This window comes from Pleuronectes platessa, chromosome 9, assembly GCF_947347685.1.
Source record: "Pleuronectes platessa chromosome 9, fPlePla1.1, whole genome shotgun sequence".
Taxonomy (NCBI): domain Eukaryota; kingdom Metazoa; phylum Chordata; class Actinopteri; order Pleuronectiformes; family Pleuronectidae; genus Pleuronectes; species Pleuronectes platessa.
In genome coordinates, this window is record NC_070634.1 from 13174590 (window position 1) to 13199688 (window position 25099).

The 25099-nt window shown below is 44.0% G+C and overlaps 1 protein-coding gene across 1 annotated transcript in view; it reads left to right on the forward strand.

Annotated features, from left to right (window-relative positions):
- The first annotated feature begins 10810 nt into the window (after nucleotides 1-10810).
- Nucleotides 10811-25099, forward strand: part of trabd2b (TraB domain containing 2B) — a 66516-nt gene continuing 52227 nt past the window's right edge. The window contains exons 1-2 of the mRNA XM_053430788.1: nucleotides 10811-11258; nucleotides 13889-14458. Of these exons, the coding sequence (XP_053286763.1) occupies nucleotides 11145-11258; nucleotides 13889-14458 (684 nt within the window). The 5' untranslated portion in view covers nucleotides 10811-11144. The remainder of the gene's footprint in view (nucleotides 11259-13888; nucleotides 14459-25099) is intronic.

The window sequence follows — 25099 nt, forward strand, 5'->3', positions numbered from 1 at the left end:
CTGCGCCGGGCCGCTCAGGCTCATAAATCAACCGACTGTCTCAGTGAGCGGGCTGCAGAGTTCTGAACTCCCCGGAGTGTAATGTATGCTTTAACCCTCGCCAGTTGGACCAGGCCGCTCTTGTCAGGCCTCCGTGCAGCCCCAGTGGTCAGCATGGTCACCGCTGAAATCATGTCTGTGAAGGTAGAGGATGGATGTCCTGGGCATATTAAAGCTCTTTCACAGCTGAGTGAAAGAGCTTTAACATACTTTACTATCCAGTTTTCATAAATTAAATTCCACATATGATGGCTGTGAAATAGAAAAACAGATTTCCCTTGAGAGTAAGCTTAAAAGTTTACACAAAGTGTGGATGTTTCCAGATTATTAGTGGCTGGAAAACTCTGGAGGCTTTCAAAGTTAATATACCGCAAAATAAATGAAGCATCATGTCCAATGCAAATAAAGTGAGACTAAAAATTACATATTAATTGAAACAATTTTGTTTTTATTAGTCTATAGGGATGACAACAGTGATTGGTTGTTTTACTACTTTGGTCAATATATATAATATAATAATATAATATAGTGGATATTTTTCAATTTTGGGTAAAACATTAAAAAAACTATTGGATGGAGTGCTCAACCTTCACAGATAGTCATGATGTCAGCTCTATGTGTTTGGTTCTATACTTCACCTCACAGAAAATTCAGATTTTAAACAGAATTTATTTTGACAAATAACTCCTGAAGATATAATTGTACATGATTTCAGATTTTTGGATACAAAAATTTCATAAATGTCTTCACATTTGAACAGTTTTATACTACTATGGTATTTGTAGCCTGTTTGGTCTATTTGTATGCCAAAAGGTTTGAAATGTGGATTCTTTCTCTCTATTCTATGATGATCTATGTTTTTATCTTCTCTTATTCTCACAAGATCCTGATTGTTATGAATCTGGGACGAAATGTTGAAAAAAGCTCGATCTGGCAATGTTATTGAATGATGTTAAATAAGTGAATGGGTTTGTCTCACAGCCTCTCACCAAGTTGTGTGATGATCTGTCCAGTTTTTTTTGTAAGCCAATTGAAAAACAAACAAATAAAAAAACATTGAGGTGCAGGTAAATAACCGAATCATGTCCACTTTCTCTGTCAACATTAACTAACTATAATATACTTTACGTACAGTATAATTGTAAAGTCTTGCAGGATACACACATGTTTGCATATATATTGCTCCCTCTGTGCTAGTGGCGTCCCTGGTGAGGCAATGAGCCTCCGCAGTCTTCCCTCCACATGGACCTGAGCACCAGAGCTCAGTTTGGGCTGTAATTTCTCTTCTATGAGGCGGAGAGGTGGAGACTGGAGGCTGTCATCATGATGTTTTTCCTTTACACTCAAACCACAAGGACCTGAGCTATACTCTCAGCCTGGTTTCCCAGAGCAAAGCACATTTATCTTCGCTCCATTAGATAAAGAACCCATCAAAGACAATATTTAAATATTATCTGCCTGATGCAGTGGAGTAGTGGTTATAACCAGGGTTACAAACACACACAAACACACACACACACACACAGCAGCACTAAACACACACACGTCTGGCAGCCCCAGGAGCGCTCTGGGCACGACCATAAATAAATGAAGAAATGAAAGAGGTGGAGAAGTTGGTGTATTTTCTTTTCTCAGTCTCTTACAGTCGATTACAGTATAACCTCGACACATGTTCAGGATCAGCTGAAGAGGCAGAAAATTGCCACTCAGACCTTTCCTGCAGGACTGCTTGTGTATTTGTCTCCGCATGTGCGTACGTGTGTGTTTGTGTATTCAGTCATAAGGGTCATGCTTTTTAATGTGTGTGTCTCTTGACCCACAATGCAGTGTGTATGTATTTTGTCATAGAAGCCATGCTGTTTGACACGTCTCAACTGCGTATTCACGTGTTTATATCAGTGTGTGTGTGTGTGTGTTCTTGTACAGCTGTCCTTATGAGGACCAGTTTGAGCCTACAACCAACAGAGGACCTTTTAGCTGGTCCTTTGTTTTAGGTTTTAAGCTTAAGACTTGGTTTGAGGGGTAGGGTTAGAATTAGGTTTAGGTTAAGTTAAGGGTTAGCCATTTAGTTAGTATGGTTAGGGTTAGGGGCTCTGGAATGCATTATGCCAATGAGTGTCCTCACTAAGATGTACAAACATGTGTGTGATTGTGTGTGTCTGTGTGTCTGTGTGTCTACGTGTGTGTGCGTGTGTAGCGTGGTAGCACAGCCTGCTTCTTGACAAGCTCTGGGCCTGATGACAGCCCCTCTGCTCCCTGTCAAGCTCAAGAACAGCTCAATGTGTGAGTGAAGAGTAGCAGTAGGAACGAAGCCTGGAGATCAGAAAGAAGTATGGAGAGTGTGTATTTATATAGTGTGTGTGTCTGTTCTGTTCCTGTGTGTTTATCTGCGAGGCCACAGCCAGGTTGTTACACAGAATCAGATCGTGATACCTCCTTCTCCCCCTCTGCCATCTGTCTACAAACCGTATCAGACACTGACAACGACCTTTAAAGCAGTTAATTAATATCTGTGTTGTAATTAGGGTTGCAAAATTAATGGAATTAACGGGAATTAACGGGAATTAACAGGAATTAACAGGAATGAACTGGAAATTGTGTGGGTAATTTATTTACCTTGTCATATACAGACATAAATATAAACATTTTGTTTTGTCATAGGCTGATTTGAGCCCTGAGGAAACTTTGGGCACTTGACTATATGCTTCTGCATCTTAGTGTTATTCTTAACATAGGTCTTTGCACAGTATTTGTAAATGTACACAGCCTTTCCTTCTACATTGGCTGGAGTGAAATGTCTCCACACATGAGATAGTGAACGTGGAATTGTTCTGTAGAATGAGATGAGAAAAAATCTTGTAAAAAAACACTAATGCAATGCCAGAGATATAAACAGTTGGCCAAACAATTGGAATCGTCTTTAAAAATATTTTACAATTGATGGATAAATGAATAGAAATAGGCTAGATGAAATGATGAACCATCCTCAATCAGCACCCACTAATATCATCGAAACTTACCTGACTAGTCCTGCACACTACAGCAGGCCTCAATAGCCCTGCTGTAGTGTGCAGGATGCTGGGAATTATCTGTGCATGTGATGGAGAAATGCACAGTTGAGGGTTGAAATTCAACGTGCAGCGTGTGCTGCATTCCATACATCTTTAAAATAGAGTTTTGAATGATGTTTTAAGTGCTCAGCGTATAATTTGGGTAATTTTTTTTTTTCAAAATCCCCCAAATTCCCGAGCTGAATATTGCTATGGAAAGTTTCCTGAACGTTTCCGAAAATTTCCGGGAAATTTTCGCCCCATTGTAACCCTAGTTGTAATCAATCCTCTCTGATATTCCTGTGTCTCCTCTGGTCAAGTGCTTTCCATTACTACCTATTCCCTTTGTCTCTTTTTTAATTCTCCTCTCACGTCTTACATTAAGATGAATGAACATCCACACTGACACGTGGACAAGAGTGTTCAGGTTTGAGGGAGTCGACCAGCCAAGTGTTACTGAGCCGCTCACTGATCTGGAAAATAAACAGACCTTAAAGACCAAAGGAGATTTAGCAGGAAAGCGACGCAGACGCTCAGTTGATGGAGAGGAAGCACGAAATGTCATATTCTGTTACCAAAACAACATTTCATGTACTGGAAAAAAAAACTTTCACATTATTCAGCCCCTCTCCCTCTCAGGTTCTGACTTGACTCCCCAGGTCCAGTTTTTGCTTCAACAGAGAGGTTAGATTTCACCTTATAACCCCTTTCCATTTGTTGGTTAGTTTGTCAGTAAGATTACACAAAAACAAATGATGGATTAAGGTGAAACTTGGAATGGTAAGCAGTGTCAGGGAAGAACTCTGGTGAGGATCCAGAGCAGGGGACAGATCCTGGATTTTTTTGCGTTTTCTCAGGGAATAATTTCAAGATCTTGATTTTAAAAAGTGAGGCACATGAGCTGATAGTATGAGTGTGTGAAATGTGTTGGTTCAGTTTAGGACTTTTAGGAATTGTCAGAGGCATGCGTTCTACTGGGTGACATTCTAGTTAATCACAGAGACTGAAGAGGTTTTATCTGACGGGGAATCATATATTTCTCTTTGACTGAGCTAAGTCAAGAAGTTTCAAACTTCCAAGTCCATCAGCTTCTGTCTGACGCTGCATTAGTCTCGGTGGCAACAGACTATATTCTGGGTCTAGGCAGCAGATATCTGGTCTCAATCTTCCATTCGCAGTACATGGTTCCAACAAGTTTCTTTTGTCAACATTTCTCCAAAAAAAAACACAAATGGCAATTTTTTGTAGTTGTTTAGGGTGAGACGGCGTTTTGGCTCATCTCTATAAACAGCTCTCTGAATATGAATGCAGATAAATCAAAGAGCAGAAGCATTTCGGTTTATGTGTGAGCCTCTTCTTCTCTCCACGCAACTGTTTACCCTGATTGGTCAAACTTCCAGCCCCAGAATCATGTCCCTCCTCTACAGATTTGACATTTTCCCATGGAGAATCTGTTTATAGATATTAATATATTGGACGTCCAGTGAATTTTCCTGAGGACACCTGGACTCACAGATGTGGTTATATGAAACTCAAGCCGACTGAAACTTCCCACTCAAACAGAGCTATATTAACCACAGTCTACAGCAGAGACGTGCTAGACATACACCAAATAAACACAGTATAAACGTGGTTAGAATTTCATCGCCACCAAGATGAACCTTCCCCATCCACGACAACAGAGGCAGCACTGACTCAGAGTGGAGGCCGTGCTTTGCTTCCCAAATCTAAAAACTCACATTACAGAAGCAAGGAAGAAAACCGTGTAGGAAAACAATGTGGCCAGACGGTGGTTAGAGCAATGCTTCCCCATCTCTGTTGATCTTTGAGTATGATATCTTTTTACCAAGGCCAGCTTTGATGTCATGAATTTACTATACATGTGGCATAAAAGCCCCTCGGACAATAAGATAATCTTCAAAGGACCTCATTAGAGCAGATGACCGTCTTCAAAAGAAGGTCAAGTGCAAATCCAGATTTTTGTCGACTTAAAGAGGAGCTCATCTGATCCTCCAGGCTGGAACTCATGTTTGGTTCCTGCACACCAGTGCAGACCAGAGGATTTGATTTAATGGTATCATAACACATGCTGTTTATGCTGTGTTCCCCAGTCAGCGTAGAAGACCTTATTTGGTTCTGGGAGCCTCTGTTGAACCCCTGCATGGATAAACCACAAACAGAATATCAACAATGGACATCAACAGTATCATATGCATGCATGTGTGTGTGTGTTTACAGTGTATATATAGTATTTTCAAATATGGAAATGTGATTAAGTCCATTGTCCAGTGCTGAGATTGGCTGCAGTGCCACTGTGGCGATGGGGATGACAAGAGGCCAAACAACATTATTCCTCCATATCTTATTATTTTACTATTCGCATGGCCGAATGGCAGATGATCTACTTAACAGCAGGAAGAGCCTTTTCACTCCTCCACCTCTCCTGCTTCGGCTCTCAGGGGTAAAAGGGGGAGAATGAGAGAGAAGATAGCAGGTGGGAAGGGGGTTTTCTTCCCGCTACGGATAATACAATTACTCACAATGCAGTAAGAGAGAGCATGGTGCATCATGGGATGAGTGTGCCGCCCAAGTCTTTGATGTGAGAGCATTAGAGGCTCTAGAAAACAAAACAAGACACGTCTCTCTGTGTAGAAGATCAGTAACTGTGTACACATTTGTGTAAAAAAGAGGCAAAAACAAACATTATGATCAGAACTTTTGCTCGACTCAACTCTAAAGACAGGAGCCCCGTCTACGATGTGCATGGCTCTACTGCATATGTCGCGACTATCTTTGAATGGAAAGTCATCCTCAGGTGTCTGGTATATGAAACCTCAACATGGAGTATGTTTCCCAAAATTATTCTTTTATTTGGACATCGTTGTATCTATATAAAACGCTCCCTACCTTTATTGACAGTGTTTACGTTCTATATGTATAACAGATCTGTCATGTATGTAATAATGCAACAAAATGGAAATTCTTCAGAAACAACACCTCCTCCTGTTTTACAAAAACAAACAAACAAACAAACAAACAAACAAACAGCAAACAAACAACAAACAAAGTCTTATGTTAAGTCTTGAATTTAAGTTATTGTACTTGCACCTTAAATCTTAAATACTGTTCACATTATCTGTTTGTATAGTTATGTGGGATGGCCTTACTTTGACCTCAATATCCCTGTGGTTATTTTTGACCAAGCTATGTCCGTTAACACACCAAATATAGGGAAGGACGGCTTTCTCCTACCTGCAGAATCTTATGCAAACTAGAAAAACATCATTAGAAAAATGAGTCCAGCATGCATCTGGTGCTTCTAAACTGGACTACTGCAACTCTTTGTTATCTCCAGTTGATCCAAAACACTGCAGTGCAAATACTATCAGGAACTTAGAAAAAATCTCTTAAGTAAGCTTTCTGGTATTATATATTATTATTTAAAATCATTCTCCTTATGAACAAGGCCTTAAATGAACAAGATCCATCATATTTCAAAGAGCTCTTAGTATCATATTATTCTAGATAGATAGATTACTACGTTCTCTAAAAGCAGCGTAACTTAAAGTTGGTTCTCAAAGTCTGTAGTGGAATAGTGGATATGAATCTTCAGCTTCAGGCTCTTCTCCTGTGGAACCAGCGTTGGGTTCGGGAGGCATCTCTACATGGTCCCACTCAAAACTTTCCTCTTCGATACACTGGGCACTTTTCTCGCTCTCTCTATGACCCCATTTATACCCCACTACTTCATGCATTATGATAGTTTGTGCTCTCCCTCTTTCTGCAGGTCCTCCAGAGCTGCAGGATCCAGATCTGACACTACTACTCAGCTCCGATTATTATTATTTGAATCATGTTGACTGTGTTCAAATACAAATTATACAAACTATTCCTGACCCACATTTTCTCTCTTCTTCACCCAGTCAGTCGAGGCAGACAGTCATCCACCGTCTGGTTCTGCTGAAAACCTACCCCTGTTCAAATAGACTCTTTGCTCATTATCATATTGCTAGGTCTCGGCCTTATGATGTAAACTGCCTTGAAACAATGTGCTGATAATGTTGTGACATGGCACTAACATATAAAATAAATAAAACAGAATTTTACTTGAAGTTTATCCTTTCAAATGTCCGAACTTAAATTGATAGAGTGCCTCTGACATGACTCAACATTCATCTCTTACTGTAAATAATTATCACTTCAGATTCATAGTCCTCTCCTTTGACTTCACTCCAAAACCCTGTTCCTGTGATAACAGCCCTGACTGTGATCCCTGTCACTTTATCTCCTCCTCTAATCTTCAGCCCCACCTGCTTTTGCTCAGTCTGGATGATGAAGATAGACGGACTGCCATCCACTGCATGTGTTGACATGACCACGGGGGGGACGTCACTGCAGGGAAGGTTGAGAAAACAACCTGATGCAGACATGTTGTCAGTAAACACCATCTAAATCCCAGTCTGATCTACAGCGGTCCTGGTTTTCTTTTGACATAGTCCACCTCCTAGAATTATTCCCCCTCTCCTCCACCACTTCCCATACTTTTCCTTTTTTCCCAGGACATCCGGAGAGGGAAACCGCAATAACATTTCACCCGAGACTCAGTCAATATTATTCCTCAATATCTTCAAAGTGGGACAGAGGATATTGGAGCCTGTGCAATAGACGGGTGGAGATAGTGGTGGGAGTGTGTATGTGTAGTCCAGCAGAGAGCAGAGACAGCAGACAGACAGAGAGAGGGAGAGAGAGAACCTTCAGCGTGGCCTTCGCAGTCGCTCTGTCAGTCAGTGTGTCTGAGAAGTATGGCTGCCTGAAGCTAAGAGCCGCTCCTTCATATCCATCAAACTCACATTTTCTTTGAAGCCCCGTCTGTCTGCCCTCAGGTCAACCATCTCTTTTCCTCAGTCCGGCACTGTGCATAATCTCAATTCTTCCTCACACCACTAGGGGTCCCTGTGTGCATAACAAACAAAATGCACATATTTTGCATCAGCAGCCCCAATGACCGCTTCATCCTCAGCTTAATGGATGTGGATGATGAGAGTATTTCCTTGTTCATGTGGTGTAGCAGTGGTAGCAGTTGAGATAGAAGTGGCTCTGTCATTACAGACCGATACACAAGTAATGATGTCGGGGGGGAGGGGTTAATGTTGGGGTTTTGTGGCAGGACTTCTGCACAACGTCAGACAGACGAGCTGCCGTGGAGCCGAGAGGACAAGTAGACACAGGATCCTTATAGAGCTGCAGGGCCACAGACATTAATAAGGTCTCCTCGCTCTCTCCCTCCCTGCCCGTGAGCTTTTGGTCGGCGTGTCCACATGGGGTGCACGCTGTGTATAAAGGCCACATTCAAGAGGAAATATGCAAAGTCCATAAAAGTGGTGGAAAGCATTGATTTTGCTGCAGATATACTTAATTTAACAGTTAAGAAAAAACAACCCGCCTCAGCTCTCTTCTCCCTCCTTCTCCTGCTCCCTCTCTAACACCTCCCCAGATGTGTGCGTTTCTGTGGCCTCTCCTAGGAACATTAACTTTAAAGTCTCCTCTCGTCCCCAGCTAGGCTATACGCTGCAAGCGCTGGCTCCTGTCCAGGAATCTCCTGCAGTCAGCCGCTCATAAGCCGGCGCTTTCTGCCCGGCCAAGAATGTGGAAAAGCTCCTTCAAAGAGAAGGCCCTCTGCAAGGTGTGGTTAAAGAGCAGGTACCTGGAGTCCACAGGTGGCCAAATTAGAGCGGGGTGAAAACCGCTAACTGAAACCCCGCCTCAGAGCGAGAAGCCACAAGGGGGGGGGGGGGTTGACAGGGCAGCCAGGATAAAAAAAAAGATTAGATCAACATGGTTCCACTCCTTTACATGCTGCCTTCACACATCTAAAAGCATTCTTTTGCAGATGCATACGTCCAAGACACACAAATACTAAGACTTTTCAGCCTTTCAGTTGATCAAATCTTGATGAATGGCGCCCAGTAAAAGTAGTCAGGGTCAAGGGTCAGAGGGCAGAGGTGTCGGAGGTTTACAACGTGAAGCCGTGTTGAAACACAAGCTGATCAAAGACGCTCAGCACAATCGGCCTCGATCTGAACGGAAAGTACAACGAGGGCACAGGGACAGTCGGCGAATAAAACAGAGCTGCACAGGAAGAGAAGTGAGCGCAGAGTGGTGAGAAGAGGAGTGGAGAGGAGTGGGGAACATGGCCCGAGGACAAAGAGCTGCTTGTGTCAGGGTCCGTCTGCCTCCCCCCCCCCCCCGGTGCCACTTGTTTGAGGGGTCCCTGTGATAAATTTCCCACTACTTGACTCTGTCACACTGTCTGCCACTTGGACAATAACTGAGGTCATATTCGAGTATGTGGAGCGTTGACATTTCTGCCTGCTACAGAGAGGGAGGGGGGGGGGGGGGACTTTCTTTCATCGTCCAGCGTTTATTTCACATATCCCGGCTCATGACTAATACGTCTCAGGACGAACGCCAGGCGGGAAATAAATAAAACACCTCTCACAGTTGTCTTTACTCAGACTTGTTTATTTGTGGCCATTAATCATGCACGTAAACGTCTGAGGCCCTGTGCCGCAACGTGCGCTCACACACTGTACCCTGGTCTGTCACAACAGAGGGACAGAGATGGATGGAGCCCGGGTGAGGAGGAAGCACATGACAACATTTGAAAAATTGTTCATTTACATCTCTGGAATGAGTCTGATGAAATTCAAACAAAAACAAAAGCTCTGAGCTGCCTGAGCTGTGTAAAGCCACCTGCCCTCCAGGCCCTGCGTTAAAGAGAAATAACGGCACATTTTTCAACCGTCACACACAAACAACACAGTCATTACACTTAAGACAAAGGAGGATCGGTCAATGTGGTTCAAAGCTTTTTGTTCTTGACCATTTGTAGCTGCTAGAGGTCACACAGAACAACACTTTCCAAGCTGCCGGAATATGAAACCTCATGTATACGTGTATCACACAACAGTGAAGGCGTTGATATAGTTCTCTCTATATAAGGCATTGATATTTATTTAAACATAAAGACGTTTCCCTATTTCTATTTATTTTTTTATTGTTAACAGTATTTCTATTTTTATTCTTTTTGCCTTGCACTGTTACTTCCTTTCGCTGCTGTGTTGATCATGAATTTCTTCTATGGGGGAACGATAAAGGTACAACTCATCTCATCTCATCTCATCTCATCTCGTCTTATACTTTAATAATATTTTAATATCTATATTGTGTTTTGTTTGGACCCTGACTGAATATTAAAATGTTTTCATCATCATCATCATCATCATCATCATCATCATCATCATGACAGAAATTAACCTCCAGCCTACTGTTTGGCTCATATTCTTCTGATGACACATGCAGGACAGTCAGAGGATTTATGCAGAATGAGGAAACGTCCCAACTCAGAGTACAAGACGTTTTAACTTTTTTAAGAATCGTCTCGTAAACACTGTTCGCGTTTTTGTTCCCCTTCTCGTGGAACTCAACTCATTCGAACCTGTCATCCCTCTCTGAACCTGTGCCCCCTCTTCTTATTAAAAGAAGCAGGGCTGTGTGTGTGTGTGTGTGTGTGTGTGTGTGTGTGTGTGTGTGTGTGTGTGTGTGTGTGTTTGTCGGGGGGTTGGTAGGTGGAGGGGTAGAGGGCTACACTCCAGTCGTCCCACCTCTCTCTCTCTCTCTCTCTCTTTCTCTCTCTCTCTCTCTCTCTCTCTCTCTCTCCCACAGTCAGAGACGCTCCAAACTTGCGGAGCGCACCGCTCCAAACTCTCCAAAGAGTTTACAGCTCCTGCTTCGGGACCGAGAGGAGACAGGAAACGCTCCAGAGACGATTATTCTAAGCGGAAAAGTTGAAGGGCAGCGTCAGGAATGGCGCAGAGGCGGAATGGTCCTCCAGCCGAGCCGCACATGTGAGCCCAGAGGCCACCGGTGACACTTTCAACTATCTATTTATTTGTAAGGGGGACGAGGACAGGACAACTCAAGGAGAGCACACAGGAGAGAAGTCAAAGTGTGGTGGGAGCTCGAGTGTGACAGGAGTCCAGTCCCCTCGACGCGATGGTCTGTGCGCCGGGACTCCGCTGGGTGCTCCTCAGCGCCCTGCTGCACTCCGCTGCACCCTGGGGCGCACGGCAAGCCGACAGACCGAAGCAGTGCGTCGCACCGAAGTCGGTGAGTCTTGTTGGAGGAACTTTACTTAAGTCATAAAAATCATGTATGATAATACCAGACAGAAACACACGCAAACACACACACACACACACACGCACACAAACCACAAAACAGCGGCTGACACTAAGTCCCATGTTTGACAGGTCGTTACTTAGCCTGCAGAGTTTAGAGAAAACAGTGACACTTGTTAATAGTTAAATTAAATTCTATTATCATCATAATTATGTAGACAATTATTATTGTAAAGTAATTGTTAGGTTGTCTAAATGTCAATAATAATCCTATGAATTCCTATGTGCATGTGCTAGGATAAGCTAAAATGTTACATTTTATACATTAACACATTTCATTATGCGTTAAAATAATTCATGTTCAATTAAATTAAATGAGTGGGATAATGAATGTAGTCTAATGTTACATTAACGGGACAAATCTGGATAGATAGAATAAAGCCTAATGATTCCCTATAATAATAATAATGATAATGATAATAATGATAATAATAATTCTGTATTATTGATAATAATTTATGTCCAGGGGTTTGAACTGTTACCTTTTCAAAATAAGAGACGCTCAGTTCTGCAGCTCCAGGTTTCACGGACTCGGGGCCTCACAAATGAGCTGATGTTTGCCCATAGAAATCTGCACCGCTCGCCCACTGCACGGCTGTTTATGTGACAAACCCACGAGTGACTTGACTTCATGCGCAAAAAACGTTTCTGACCTTTCAGAGAGGTGATCGTGTTCCAGCGCCACACACACACGCACACGCACACGCACAGACACATATATATGCACGGCCTCTCAAAACCGCTTATCAGACATATTGGTGGAATTATGGATGTGAGCTGCAGGAGCGCGGCACCGGGAGCAGTGCGCACTCCAGCTCCATTAGAACGTGTCTGCGCGTCCGCCTGTCTCCGACCGTGAACGCACATGAGGATGAAAAAAAAAAGTTAATCAAAATCATGACTGCAAACATCTCATCCAACACGCGCGTCTCTCTTCAGGGGGAAAACAGCACGACGGGCCTGCAGCTGTGACCTCTGCAGACACTTGCGGTCGCGGCCGTGAGGGTGAATGTTATTGAGGTTGTCATTAGGAGTCGTTCGGAAGATCACAGGCCTTTGTTGCGTTATTGCATTATGTGCGGAGAACGGATCCGTTGTGTGAGATCACAGAGGGCCCCGTGCTCCCTCGCTTCATGTGATTTGTAATGCGTCAGTACAGTGGTCTCTGTTTTCTCTTAAGAGTCATTTTCCCCCCCATTAAAAGAAAAAACGGGGAGCCTGCGTGCATGGGCGTCCTCTCTCCAGAGAAGACCAAGCAGCTTTCACTGAGGGGACCTCGACCCTCTAGTCCTGCAGGAGAACTCACACAAGCTTGCACTTTCCATATCCAAATCTATGCTTTTATGGGTATAGGCCTTATAAGCGAAGATTTGCTCGTTAGCTGCACATGCAAAAACAAAGAAAATGAAAGAAAAAAAATTGGAGATGTCTCTGAACCCTCAGCCTGCAGCGTCACACGTGAAAGTTGATTTAAAAAGCTCTGTTTAAACACCAAAAACTGAACAGCGCTTTGAAATTAAATCTTGCACTTTAAGATTTATTTTGTCTAGAAGGACGTTCTGCCAGAAATACAGGCTGTACATGTCAGTTCACTTCATTATGATGATAACAGAACATCCACTTCCCTCGCCTTCTTGGCAGCTGTATTTGAGACGTTTTATGTGGCAGGAGGCAGCGTTGGCAGCGTGCAGCATCATTGGAACACACGCTGCAGGAAATCTTGATTAAATTTCGAGAAGTAAACAATTTCTAAGAATAACTTTATTTAAGAGTAATGGGTTTCATCCCCTCAAATGCCTGATTACGCCGTGTGTCAGACGCCAGAAGTTTGATATTGCTTATACAAGCAAATTTCTTTTTTTCCCTTCATATTTGAATAATGCCTACATCAAAGTTATATGCACATGCGCAGCACATTTTCAGAGCACTTAACAGGAAACATATTTTAAATGCAACATGCTCTGACTTAAAGTGGCTGTGATTATTTCATTTCCATTGTGACATTGTTTTGTATGATAACCGCAACAGACAAACACTTCCTGTAGTGTAAGACATCCAGGACGAAAAGCAGTGCTGAACTTAAGGCTGTCAGCAGCAGATCTCTCTGACTGGTTAAAAAAAAAAAAAAGTATCATAGAGGGGTCAGAGAAGGAGAGCAGGTTTCTTTTAGTTTTTGGCTTTTATGAGCCCCATTGCAGTATATTTGCACTGCAGCCTTCAGAATGCTTCCCAGGCCCAAAAGAGGCTTTGGCAAACTGAGGTATGCACCTCAACAATACACGGGGGTCTGTTTGCAGCCCAGAAGGCCCCTCTATAAACTCCCTGCACTGCACCTCAGTTGCCGTCGTCTCAAAATGGTATTTCAATCTTTCACTCGTTGACCTGAGCCTCTGAGCCAGAAAACCACAATAGAGGGGAAATGTGTCAGCTTTAGTTTTAGGGCGAGGTGATTTGCTCCAGTGTGATGGCTCTGGTATTTTTGTTTCCTTTTGCTCTCAAAATCTTTTGCCTTCATCTTTTATTTTCTTCCCTCTTCTCCTGCCTCGGAATCTTCCACAGCAAAGTGACATGAACTCCTTCCTGTGGACAGTGAGGCGTTCACCTCCTCATCCACCCTCTTACTTATTCGGCACCATCCACGTCCCCTACACACGAGTCTGGGACTTCATCCCCAACAACCTGAAGCAGGCTTTCTACAACAGCCCGAATGTTTTCTTTGAGCTGGACCTGACCGACCCTCAGACCATCTCCAAGCTGACCAGCTGTCAGCTGCTGCCCCATGGGCAGAACCTGCAGACGCTGCTACCTCGGGACTTGTACCGCCGCCTCAAACGCCACCTGGACTACGTCAAACACATGATGCCTTACTGGATGACCTCTGACCAGCGTGGCCGCGGCCTGTATGCCGACTACCTGTTCAACGCCATAGCAGGGAACTGGGAGAGGAAAAGGCCTGTGTGGGTGATGCTGATGGTCAACTCGCTGACAGAGTTGGACATCCGGTCCAGGGGGACGCCGGTGCTGGACCTGTTCTTGGCTCAGGAAGCTGAGAAGATGAGGAAGACGACAGGGGCAGTGGAGCGGGTGGAGGAGCAGTGTCACCCCCTCAATGGGCTCAACTTCTCTCAGGTAAGAGGAGAGTTTTTTTTCACATTTTTGAGTGGATACACAGGGAACTCCAGGAACTCGAGGGGGCTTGAGAAAAACCCTGGAGTTGTGTATCCATCTGCTTGTAGCATCGAACACAACAAGATGGACTCAATAATCCACTGTAAAAGTTGAGTGTATGTGGTAAGATTTTGGGTGTTGCTCCGTCTTTGAGAGCAACAGCCTGAGAATGTGGGAGAAGACAATATAGGAAGAGACAAGGTGATTAAAAGTCTTCTGCGGGAGACAGCTTTACGGTTATGGATTCCCCTCGACCTCACTAAACAAACACTCAACAGCTGAATCTGCAAAGAAAGAGATCAGGCTGAGTAACGCACATCCTGAAAAGATAAGAAAAGGTGAGAAGAGCAGAGAGTTCTCTCTTTCATTACAGCGGACTGTCTGTCTGAGTGTCTGTGGAAACACGAGACTCTCACTGCAATCAGAGCATAAGAAATTAAGGAAATGACCCAGTGAATTGATGAGCAGAGCAAAGGGATTGGATTGTTGAATTCTTTCAGCTTCATTCTTGTGTATTTTTTAACTCTGTGTCTTATTTGGTAGTTAAGTGCGTCCTCTGTTTATAGGCCCGTGTGAAACTTCAACCTATTCTCAAGTCTTGCTGAAAATGTTCAAAAATGTATAGCTGTTTTCCAGGGTGTTTTTCTGCAACTGAGCCAACTCAATTCATTAAACACTTGTCTTTCATATACACTGTATTTATGAGCTATATGTAAGTATTTAAGACTAAATAAAGCATCTACAGGGAGTGTATCAATGTTTAATATATAGTGAGATGACTTTAATGCTTTCAAAGCCGAGTCACCTGGGTTAAATAGTAAGAGATAATTCTTCCCTCTGGGATGAGGATGTTCTCTTCAACTCCCTCTACAACCTTTCCATCTGCATTAAGGAGGAAAAACATCTCCGTATGTGTGTGTTTGTGTGTGTGTGTATTCATTACCGAACACATGTGCTTTGCGTGCGCGGAACACTACACACGAAGGCGCCGTGTGAGCCTGCAAACCTCGGTGCGTGCAGCATTGGCGGCGCATTGCAACAGATTCTGTGAAAGGCCGAAGCCTCCATGTGACGGGTCGCAGGTCTCTGGGGCTAATTTGAGAGGCAGTGGGCTCATAGCCTCTCCGCTTTCATCAACACCTCCTAACGACACTGTCAAAAACCGCACTGCATGCCCTGCACATGCCTGAGAGCTTTACTGCCCCTAGAAATAAGCTCAGCAAGGCCCACTGGGCTTCTCAGTAATGAAGAGGACAAGTGGAAATGCTGTTAGGAAGGCTTTGCAGTTTTTGTAGTCTATTAATTCCTGTGGACGTGCCCTTTTCTTGTTATTAAATTATTCATGTCCCAAAGTGACATACGCTGCCAGAAACTGCCCTTAAAGGCAACACTGTCTTGAATGACACTATCACAGAGTTTGTCCAACTGTAGAAAACTGTGTTAATGTTCCTGGAGAAATTGTCTTTCACTTCGATCTTCATGATCTATCATTCCTCAGTGCTCAAAAGCACAGGCAGAATTCTCTGGATTTACAGTGGACAGTAAAACTTTTACAAGACAGGTGCTCAAATTCAGATAAGAGTTTTATTGCCATGGAAATTCTGTCCAAATGGGATCAGGGATAACTTGAGTTTCACCCCTCCACAGCCCGAGCACTGCCGGACTGCAGCTTCCAAGCCCCCTGGTTTCCAGATATGTATGAGAACAATTCGGAGCCCAACTGAAACTGACATGGAAACCATTATTCTCAATTATAATAATTTGTGATTTAATCTGAACACTATGGTTGATTGGATCCCTCTACGCTTGACTGCAGCAGCGATGAGGTCAGAGGAGGATGGATAGACAGAGAGTCAAAGAGAAAATGCGTGGGTGGGAATCAGAAGAAAGGGAAGTGAGACACTGGAGAGAGGGAAAGGCAGAGACAGACTGCGGAGCAGAGAGAGAGCAAAGGCAGCCGAGGGGTTGAGAATGCACAGAGACTGATGTACATCGTCTCACCACTAACGCTAATCTGAAACATGAGCGATTCTTTACAGGGGAGTTGGGAGAGGATCCAAACTCTGCAGGCCCACATATTATTTGTTCTCAATAAAAAAGTAGTTGCTTACAATATCCTCTATTTTTGCTCTTACAAACATAAACGCTGGAGATTTTTCATCGATCACAATGAGGATTCGTCACTGGCACCTGGCAGTGGAGCAAGCGCTATAGTGGGAGACAGGCAGGTTTGTTCAGCCCTGCGGGTTACGTTGTCTTGCGGGGAACCTGTGACCTCAGAGGATGTTGTTTTTAGACAAAAAAACGCTGCAGTAAATGAATCAACCTCTGTGGGGATGAGAGGGGGCGGAGGGGCTGCTTTAGTGCAGTGATCCTTGGTGAGGTGGGTGATAGCGCAGCAGAGACACGGAGACGTCTAAGTGTGCCAGAGTCTGCGTAGACCTCTAATGAAGAGTCCCGTCTGTCTGAGGCCTCTTTATGGTCCCATTAGATATCAGAGAGGTGTGGATGACTGTGAGAGGGAGGTTATATTCTGTGGAAACAAAGACTGGTTGTGATGCATGGTTCTTCTCCACTTCCGTGGAGGTTGATGTAAGTTGACAACTGGGCGAGCCGACGAGCACCAAAGTCTTTGTGAATGCACCGATTGGGAAGGGCTGGAGAAACCTTAGTGTCTCAGAGGGAGCAAGCATTTCAACCCAATCTCCAAGAATCCACATCACCTATTATACTTCCTCTTCCCCATCGTGTAAATTGATCTGTCGTCAATTAGAATAATGTCTCTGAAGATGCAAGGTTTTTTTTTTGGGCTGTTGAATTAGAAACAAGAAATTCCCTCTCTCAGCTGTCAGCACCATGACAATGGTGCAGCACGGTTGTTGGTGCCCAGCATCAAACGTCAGTGGCTTATTTCCACCTACATACTGTATATTATTGGAGATAAGACGCGGAACAAAAATGGATTTAGTGCGCAGCTACCTTTTGGAAACTTGAGGGTGGCTCCAGCCTGTGGGCCTCTCCCTCTCTCACCAAATAAACACCCGTATTTATTTTCCCTGGGTCGCATTGCAGCTGAGGCCACTGGCCCATGTCGGAGAGAAATTACATCATATCAGTGGCGCCTGCCTCCCTGGGCATGGGTCAAAGGTCATGGCGGGAGGTGGTTGTGGAGCCGCGGAGCAGCAGAGCATAGAGGAGACTGGCAGTCTGCTGGGGTCAGTCTGGGCACTGCTGAGCAGGCACAGGCAGGCAGCACCCAAATCTGATAGAGGACCCGGCTCGGCATCTGATCAGGGCGAGTTTCCATCAGCTCGAGCTATTTTGTGCTAAGACTTGTGAGAGAGACAGTTTGTGCGAGTGTGAGAAAGAGACAGAAATGGCTGTCGGCACACCTCAGTGTTGCCACGTCGGGGCTGCAGAAGGGGCTGCGTAAGGGTTTTTCAGGGATAGTGGCACCGTAGGTGACAGACTCCAGTTTCCTCCCAGCAGGAGGGTTGTCCTCCTCCTGGTGAGGAGGATCTTTGTTTACAGCCTCACTCTCAGTCGGACGTGTCTATTTCCATCAGGGACGCTGCATGTGCTGTGGTCACAGCAGGACGCCTCAAATCCTGGAGATGTAACCGAAGTATCATGATAATGTATTTCTTGAGGATATAATTATCCGAAATGTGATGATGTTTAGGATTTGTGATATTACTGTATGTATGAAACTGTATAATGAAAGGCACTTGGTGTCTTGGACAGCAAACTCAGAGTTTTATAAAGTGAAAATCTTGTCCGTCTGAGCCAGAGACACCCCCTTTAGACCCAACAGAATTTCTTTGTGATATTCTTTGTGATTTGTAGTTGTGTTTGGTTTTCCAATTCAGATTGGACTGCATAACCCAGGGATAGAAGTCAGTGATTTGAAAATGATTTTAAATCAGTCAAAGTTAAATACAGCACATATCCAGGAGGAATGTTTTTCTCTGAACAGATCCAGAAGTTTCTGGCCGTGCATGGCAGCTTCTTGATGTGCCTTGATGGTAAGCAAGCGACTGTAAAAGTCTGGGCCCAGGGTAGTGAACGTCTCCAAAGACTGGGCAAGGGTTTCTAAGAGAAACAGCAGAAATGAAATCAAAATACGATTCCCATGCGTCGTATCAAATCATGCAGAATACTTTGTCTTTCTTGGATCGTGTTCACCTAAACAGGGACATCTTTAAAGGGAGGAGTTAAGTAACACCAAACCTTACCCATTTCCAAATATTTACATTTCGGGACGGGTGTGTAAGTTTAGGTTTGAAGGGATGCGTCGGCCGCGGAGTCTGAATGATGGAAAAAGCGATTCGGTGTCTGCACTTGCTCGTCTCTTCTCTGACCTCCTCACTCCCTTTGGATTTCATTTCAGTTCTTCTCGCTCCCTATCTTTCTCCCTGACGTGTCCTGAGGCTCTGGTTGTCTCATTGCTAAACCATTGCTCATCTGCACACATGCACATCAACATACACACACACACACACACACACACACACTGGGTGGAAAAAAGAGGTGGAAGGAGAGGAGGAGAAGGGGAAGAGGAGATTACCTTTAAAGTGTGCTGGCGACGTGTATCCCCTCTTTAAGCGTGACATCTGAGGGTGTTTCACATCTAAGCTATAATTACCTGCGCAAATATGTGGAAAACTGCGGGGCGACACGTATCAGGTCGATCATCTGGTCCCGTCGGCAGGCAGACGGCAGTCCCCCTGTTGCACTAATAACTTAATAGGCCCCTTAATGACCAAATAGCCTGCTGCCATCCAGAAGCACTTAGACAATTATGTGCTGGCCAGAACCCTGCACGATGAGGCGAGATGGAGGGAGGTAGAGAGGCAGATATGGATGAACAGAAAACAGGGACACCGTGCACTTGACAACTGTATGAGACCCAGTTTCTTTATCTCGATTCATATTTATACAATGAGAAATTAGAAAAAAAGAGAAAAAAACAAACGTGTTAAAGCCACGATTGAGCTTGATGTTGATGGGAGAATAATACAGTGTGGCTCCAAGAAATGTTCCGTTTAAAGTAAGTGCCACAATTTTAGCATTTTCTTAACTGGAAAAACGAAGTCAACCTCACTTTCTCCACTTGCCTGCACTTACTCATTTATTCAAAGTTGACAGTGGCAAGTATTTCGAACAAATAAATCACGTGGCGGTGCAGAGAAATGTGTTTGTCTTGCTAGGGTGGACTTCTTTATCCTGCAGAACTTTGTTAAAAACTTTCAACAATCAATAAACCTGCTTTTCTGCTCCTCTATAAACTCCAGTCCAACAGAGGTCACATCCCTTTTCTCACTCGAGTACCTGAGAGACCGGCCGTAATGACTCCACCATATTGTCGCTGAGACTGAGTAGCAGAGTGTAGCGGGTTGGAGTGCTCCTCCATACTTTGGCGTCCAGTGTGCCAGATCTTTCCCTTCGCCCACTTTCTGCCTTTGGTGGAGAAAGTGAGCGTTCCTTTCTGTCCCTTCTGCTCCTGTCACACTGTGGATCCATCCTCCCTCTGCGCGCACACACACACAGACACACAAACACACACCATATTTGCATGTTACATATTAGCTCATCACAACAAGGGAAACTGTAGTACATTGTATAGGCTGTGCTTTCTGTGGAAAGGGCAGGTAGTTTCCATAAAGGCTGAGGTTAATCTCAGGTTGTGTGAGCCAGAGGCTGATTGATCACAGACAGGAATGTGACTGACTGATTTCCTCGGAGACCCACTTGGCCCCTCTGGAATGTTGTTGTCTTTTGGGACGGCGTTGTTTAATAACCTTTGTTTAACCAGGTTAGCCCTGCCGAAAGCAGCGGATCACTGTACAGATCTGCGGCGCACTGTGTGTGCTGCTGCAGTTTGTGCCTTTTCTCTCTTTTCGATAATATCAATCACGACTTTATTCTGTTTTAACCGTGGAAGGGGTTTTGAAAACAGAACAACAGTTTATAGCTTTGTTTCTCCAGGCTGTTGCACTTTTTGTTGTTACTTTTCAAATTTCAAAGTAAAAGAAATAAAGACTGAAAGCTTGAGAGAGAAGTATGTATAGACTGTGTACGGAGATGGACAACACGTGACCTCTTCCTCCCAGTATCCAGAAATGAAGCCAAAATATTCAGAATACGAAAGCCACCATTTTGCGCATTTAGATATAGGTGCAGTAGAGATTGGGGTATGGAGCCGCGGCATCAAGATCCCGCTAATACCTGGACTCAGCTAATCATGAATGGAGCTGTCAATCATTTCATCGCTCTTTTCACTTAATTTTTATGACTTCAAATAAGAAATTAAAACCAAACTTACTGGAAAACGGCGTGATAGGAACTACCTTAAGTGACAGAAATGATCTTTGAGAAAAATGATTTGACACGTATTACAGTAACTTGGCAAACATCCCATCCACTAACATGGAGGAGGTGACATTTTGACCTATACTGTTGCCAGCCAGCGGGTGGTGATTGAGACATTTTTTAGATCTACCATATCTTCCGTCTATGGTTGAAACTCTGTCTCCTTTCTCATATGTTCACAACTCACCAATAACCGTGTGAAGTTAGCTTGAACATCTGAAGATATTCAAGAATCCAATAAGTGATTCTTTTGAAACATGCTGACTGGAGTCTGAAGTTTCTTTAACTGCAACAGAATTTTGATTTCTGTCCACACCATTTATCTTTAAAGTTAATATAAATGTGCAGCAGCCACAAATAATATCCTGAGTTATTGCTAATAAACATAGGATGTGAGACAGCAGGATCTGACTTTTTATCTCTATGGTGGGAGAAAAGATTGCAAGTGCATTATGGCATGTTCGGTGGTCCGAGATGAACTCAGTGTAGCGGCCTGCCTGTGACATCAGCCACACACACACTAACACACCTCTTACACGCCACTGGCCTACAGTCATAAATAAGTGCCAACAGAGCACAACTGAGCCTGAGTGAGTGAGTGTGTGTGTGTGCGTGTGTGCATGCGTGTGTGTGTCTGTGTGTGTGTGTGTGTGTGTGTGTTGAGCCAGGCTTGTCGGGGATTAGGTAGCATTAGCGGAGCCCTCTCACTGAACCTGGTTTTAATGTGACCCATGCTTCTTCGCTGGCCCCTCTGCCCTGTCCCCATTATACACAACCCAGTGGACCACTTCAGCTCTACTTACAACCTGCCCCTGCACCTCTCACCTTTCTTTACCCCCTCTACCCCAAAACATACTTGTTCACGCTCGTTTTCACTCTTACCTCATTTATTTGCATGATCCTGGAAGACAAATAATAAAGTTTTATGGATGTTTTTCTCTCCACTCAGAGGGGAACAGTTTTTAGAAGGAGGGTTTAATGAAACAATCTGCTACTGAGCTCAAAGCTGGAGTGAAAGCAGATTGAGTACAACTGGGTACTTTATCAAACCCTGTACGCTGGTTTGTTTGTCAGCAGGGTTACGCTGCTACTGAATAGATTTCCACAAAACTTGGGATAAGGATGAGACATGGGCCAAAAGAGAATCTGTACAATTTTGGGGTGGATTTGGACAAAAAGAACAGATCAAGTATTTTCTTTTTTACTTTCTTTAACATTGCGAGATTTGCATGTTTTTGGACATGAGAATAGTTCATGGATTGTAGGGGACAGACATTTGAGAGTGTTTTCAATTTGGTGATGATCCAAATGAAAAGCCAGATTTAACTGATTTAAATGTGGTTTCCAACGGGGACTGTTGGCCCTTGGCAGAGGTATGGGCTCGACTCTGTGCCATTCTAGAACTACTTCTGCCAAAGTGCTTATGTTTTTGTCAGTGTTTCTATGTGTGAGGTTTTTTTTTGACAAAAACGATTCAACCTATTTCCATAACTAGTGTGGAGGGGAAGGGGCCTGACTTCAACTTTTTCTCAGACAATAATTCATGAATCTTGATGAAAACAAAATGGTGGAGGGATGCACTTTACTCAGTTCCATTCTAGTTGTTTTTATTTTCATGTAGGTGAATCTCTTGTGTTAAGAGACACGTGTCCTTTATTTCAATCGTGAGGTAGTTGATACTCTTGTTGAGTCTTGTAAACCACTGATGTCATGCTCATTCAGAAATCTAGAGGCACTTAATAGGAATTAACTACAATGGCTGCTTCTTTGCTGCCACAGACCGACTGGGCACGACTCGGTCCCCAAGTCCCTGACTGATGTGAGAACTGCCGGTTGGAGCTCTTGAAACAAGGCTCCACTCGTAAACTCTATTAAAGACCACATAAATCTCCGCCCCCAGGACACAATCAGGTACAGCGCCACCCTTTACTCGCACACACCCCTCCATAACAGTACCTCCGAGGCAGACTGATAAACCAGCACGGAGACACGCAGGAAAGACACTAAGTAGGCAGACAGGGTGAGTTGTATAGAATGAAGGAGTAATCATTGAGAAAAAGGAGGAGGGAAGGCAAACAATCTGACTGACTGGTGGGCGGCCACGAAAGAAAGATGGTAGAGACTAGAGAGACAGGGAATCAGGAGACAGGCCTTCGAACAATTAACAAGATGTCCGACAGACGTGCTCTGGTACCAGAGTTTCACAGGTCTAACTCGGCTGAGTCACCAATTTGAAAAATGTTACCATCTGTACAAACCTTCTTCCTCCCATTACAGACCTGGTTTCAGTCGCTCTCCTCCGTGCTGTGCTCCAGCCTCGCTCCTCCCTGTGACGCATGACAGAGGGATCTATTTTGTGCCTGTGTGTTTGAAATGAAATGAAGCTGTGGGTGCACAATACGGTGATGCCTTCATGTGCGTTCGGTTGCTTTTCAAATGCTGTTTCAGCTTTAGTAGGGACTAAAACAGCAAAGTGTCAGACTTGCATTTAAAAACGTAGGAGCGAACCACTGGAAACAGGCCTCGTGTTTCCAAGGTCCTCATCAAAATCTTTCAGCCACTGGTCAATAAATCTGTTTTTACCCCGGTCTGCACTCAGTAGCTCAGCGATTTATTTGTGCAGTCAGGCCTTTGTTTCACCTTTCAAATTAGAGTTCCCAGAGCTTTCTCTGAGCCAGATTGACAGAGCGAGCTGGTTGCCCTATCCTTGCCCTCTGGATGACCTCATCCTTTTGACTAAAGCCCCAGTGCAACCCCCCTCCTCTCCATCGCTGCCGCTGAACATGACTTTTTCAGTTCCTTGGATCGACGAAGGCCGTAGAAACTTGGACCTTGCAAATTTTGTTTCAATAAGACAAAGTGTTTGATGAAAACTTGGATTGATAGGAGATTATTTTGACTGCTTATGCAATATATGATGAGTCTACTGTAAAGGTTTGGGTGTAGCAATCCTACCCAGCCGATACCTAAAGGAACAAATCACAACTCAGATTTGCTGACAGGCAACATAAACATCACTGTATGTGTCTACTTAACATTACACTTTGGAGGCAACACACTTTGTACATGGCTCTGGCAGCACGTAACGTTAGCCTACAATCAGCTAGTAGCTACCTCAAACTCGAGTTGACACATTAGCTAAAGGCCTTAAATCTAAATGAACAAAAGTTTGGCTGTATTTCACCCAAAATTATTCCGGCAGCAAACGTAATGCAATTCCGTATAAAGGGAGGAACACGACAGACTGGCGACACATGGGATACATTTGAGAGCAGAGGGAAGAACCGTGTTTGACTGTTTGCGTGACCCGTCTGGCAGTGTGGGCGTAAATCTGTTAAAAGTGAGTAGTTTAAAGTTTAACTTCCAATTTGCTTTAGCAATAATAAAAAAAGCTGTTCTTATCATTTGTTAAAAGAAGAAGTATTAGTTCTGGCACCGTTTAGGCACCGGAACAGTTTTAAAAGTATTGATTTACCACCGGTACCAGAGAAAAAATAAAAACCTTAATGCTTTGTAAGACAAATCAGGTAGGGGACACTAACATAACGTTCCTGAACTCTTTAGCACAGTTTCTATCCTGTGTGAAAACTCTTATCCATTTGGCACATAAAAGGGATGAAAAATACTGATAAAATTGGCTGCCCTGCTGTTGACGTGTAACCTGGTCAATCCTTACCACGAGAGAAAGAACCAAAAGAAAAGGGGATTACGAGAAAGAGAAGCCAAAGAACAGGGACAGGAGCAGGCAGCGGGGATAAAGAAGCAGGAATAACCCCAAAGCTTTACTCTGGCAAAATGGGAAAGAGAGGAGAGGAAAATAAAATAGTCCAATTTGGGGGAACTGGAGGGAGCAAAAGCAACAATAACACAGGAAACCTTTCACTCTCCCCACTCAACAGGTTCCTCTTAGCCAAAACACAAAAGACAACAATAAAAAAACACATAAAGGATGCTTCTGTGAGGTTTTTCTCACTTCTCTTCTTTTGGTCAGTGTGAACCCCCCCCCCCCCCCCCCCCTCAACCCCCCAGCTTCCCTCACATCACGGTCAATTTCACCTGTCATTCTCCAGCGGAGTTTTTCCAACACAGTTCTTCCACCTTTTCCCAAGGCACACAGTCTCCTGGCGTCCGCTGGAACAGTTTAAATATAATATCAAACATATGGCAAAGTTTATGGAAGGTAAATGAGATGAGAAATCAAATTTACTTACGAGAGTCGTATTGGGACCA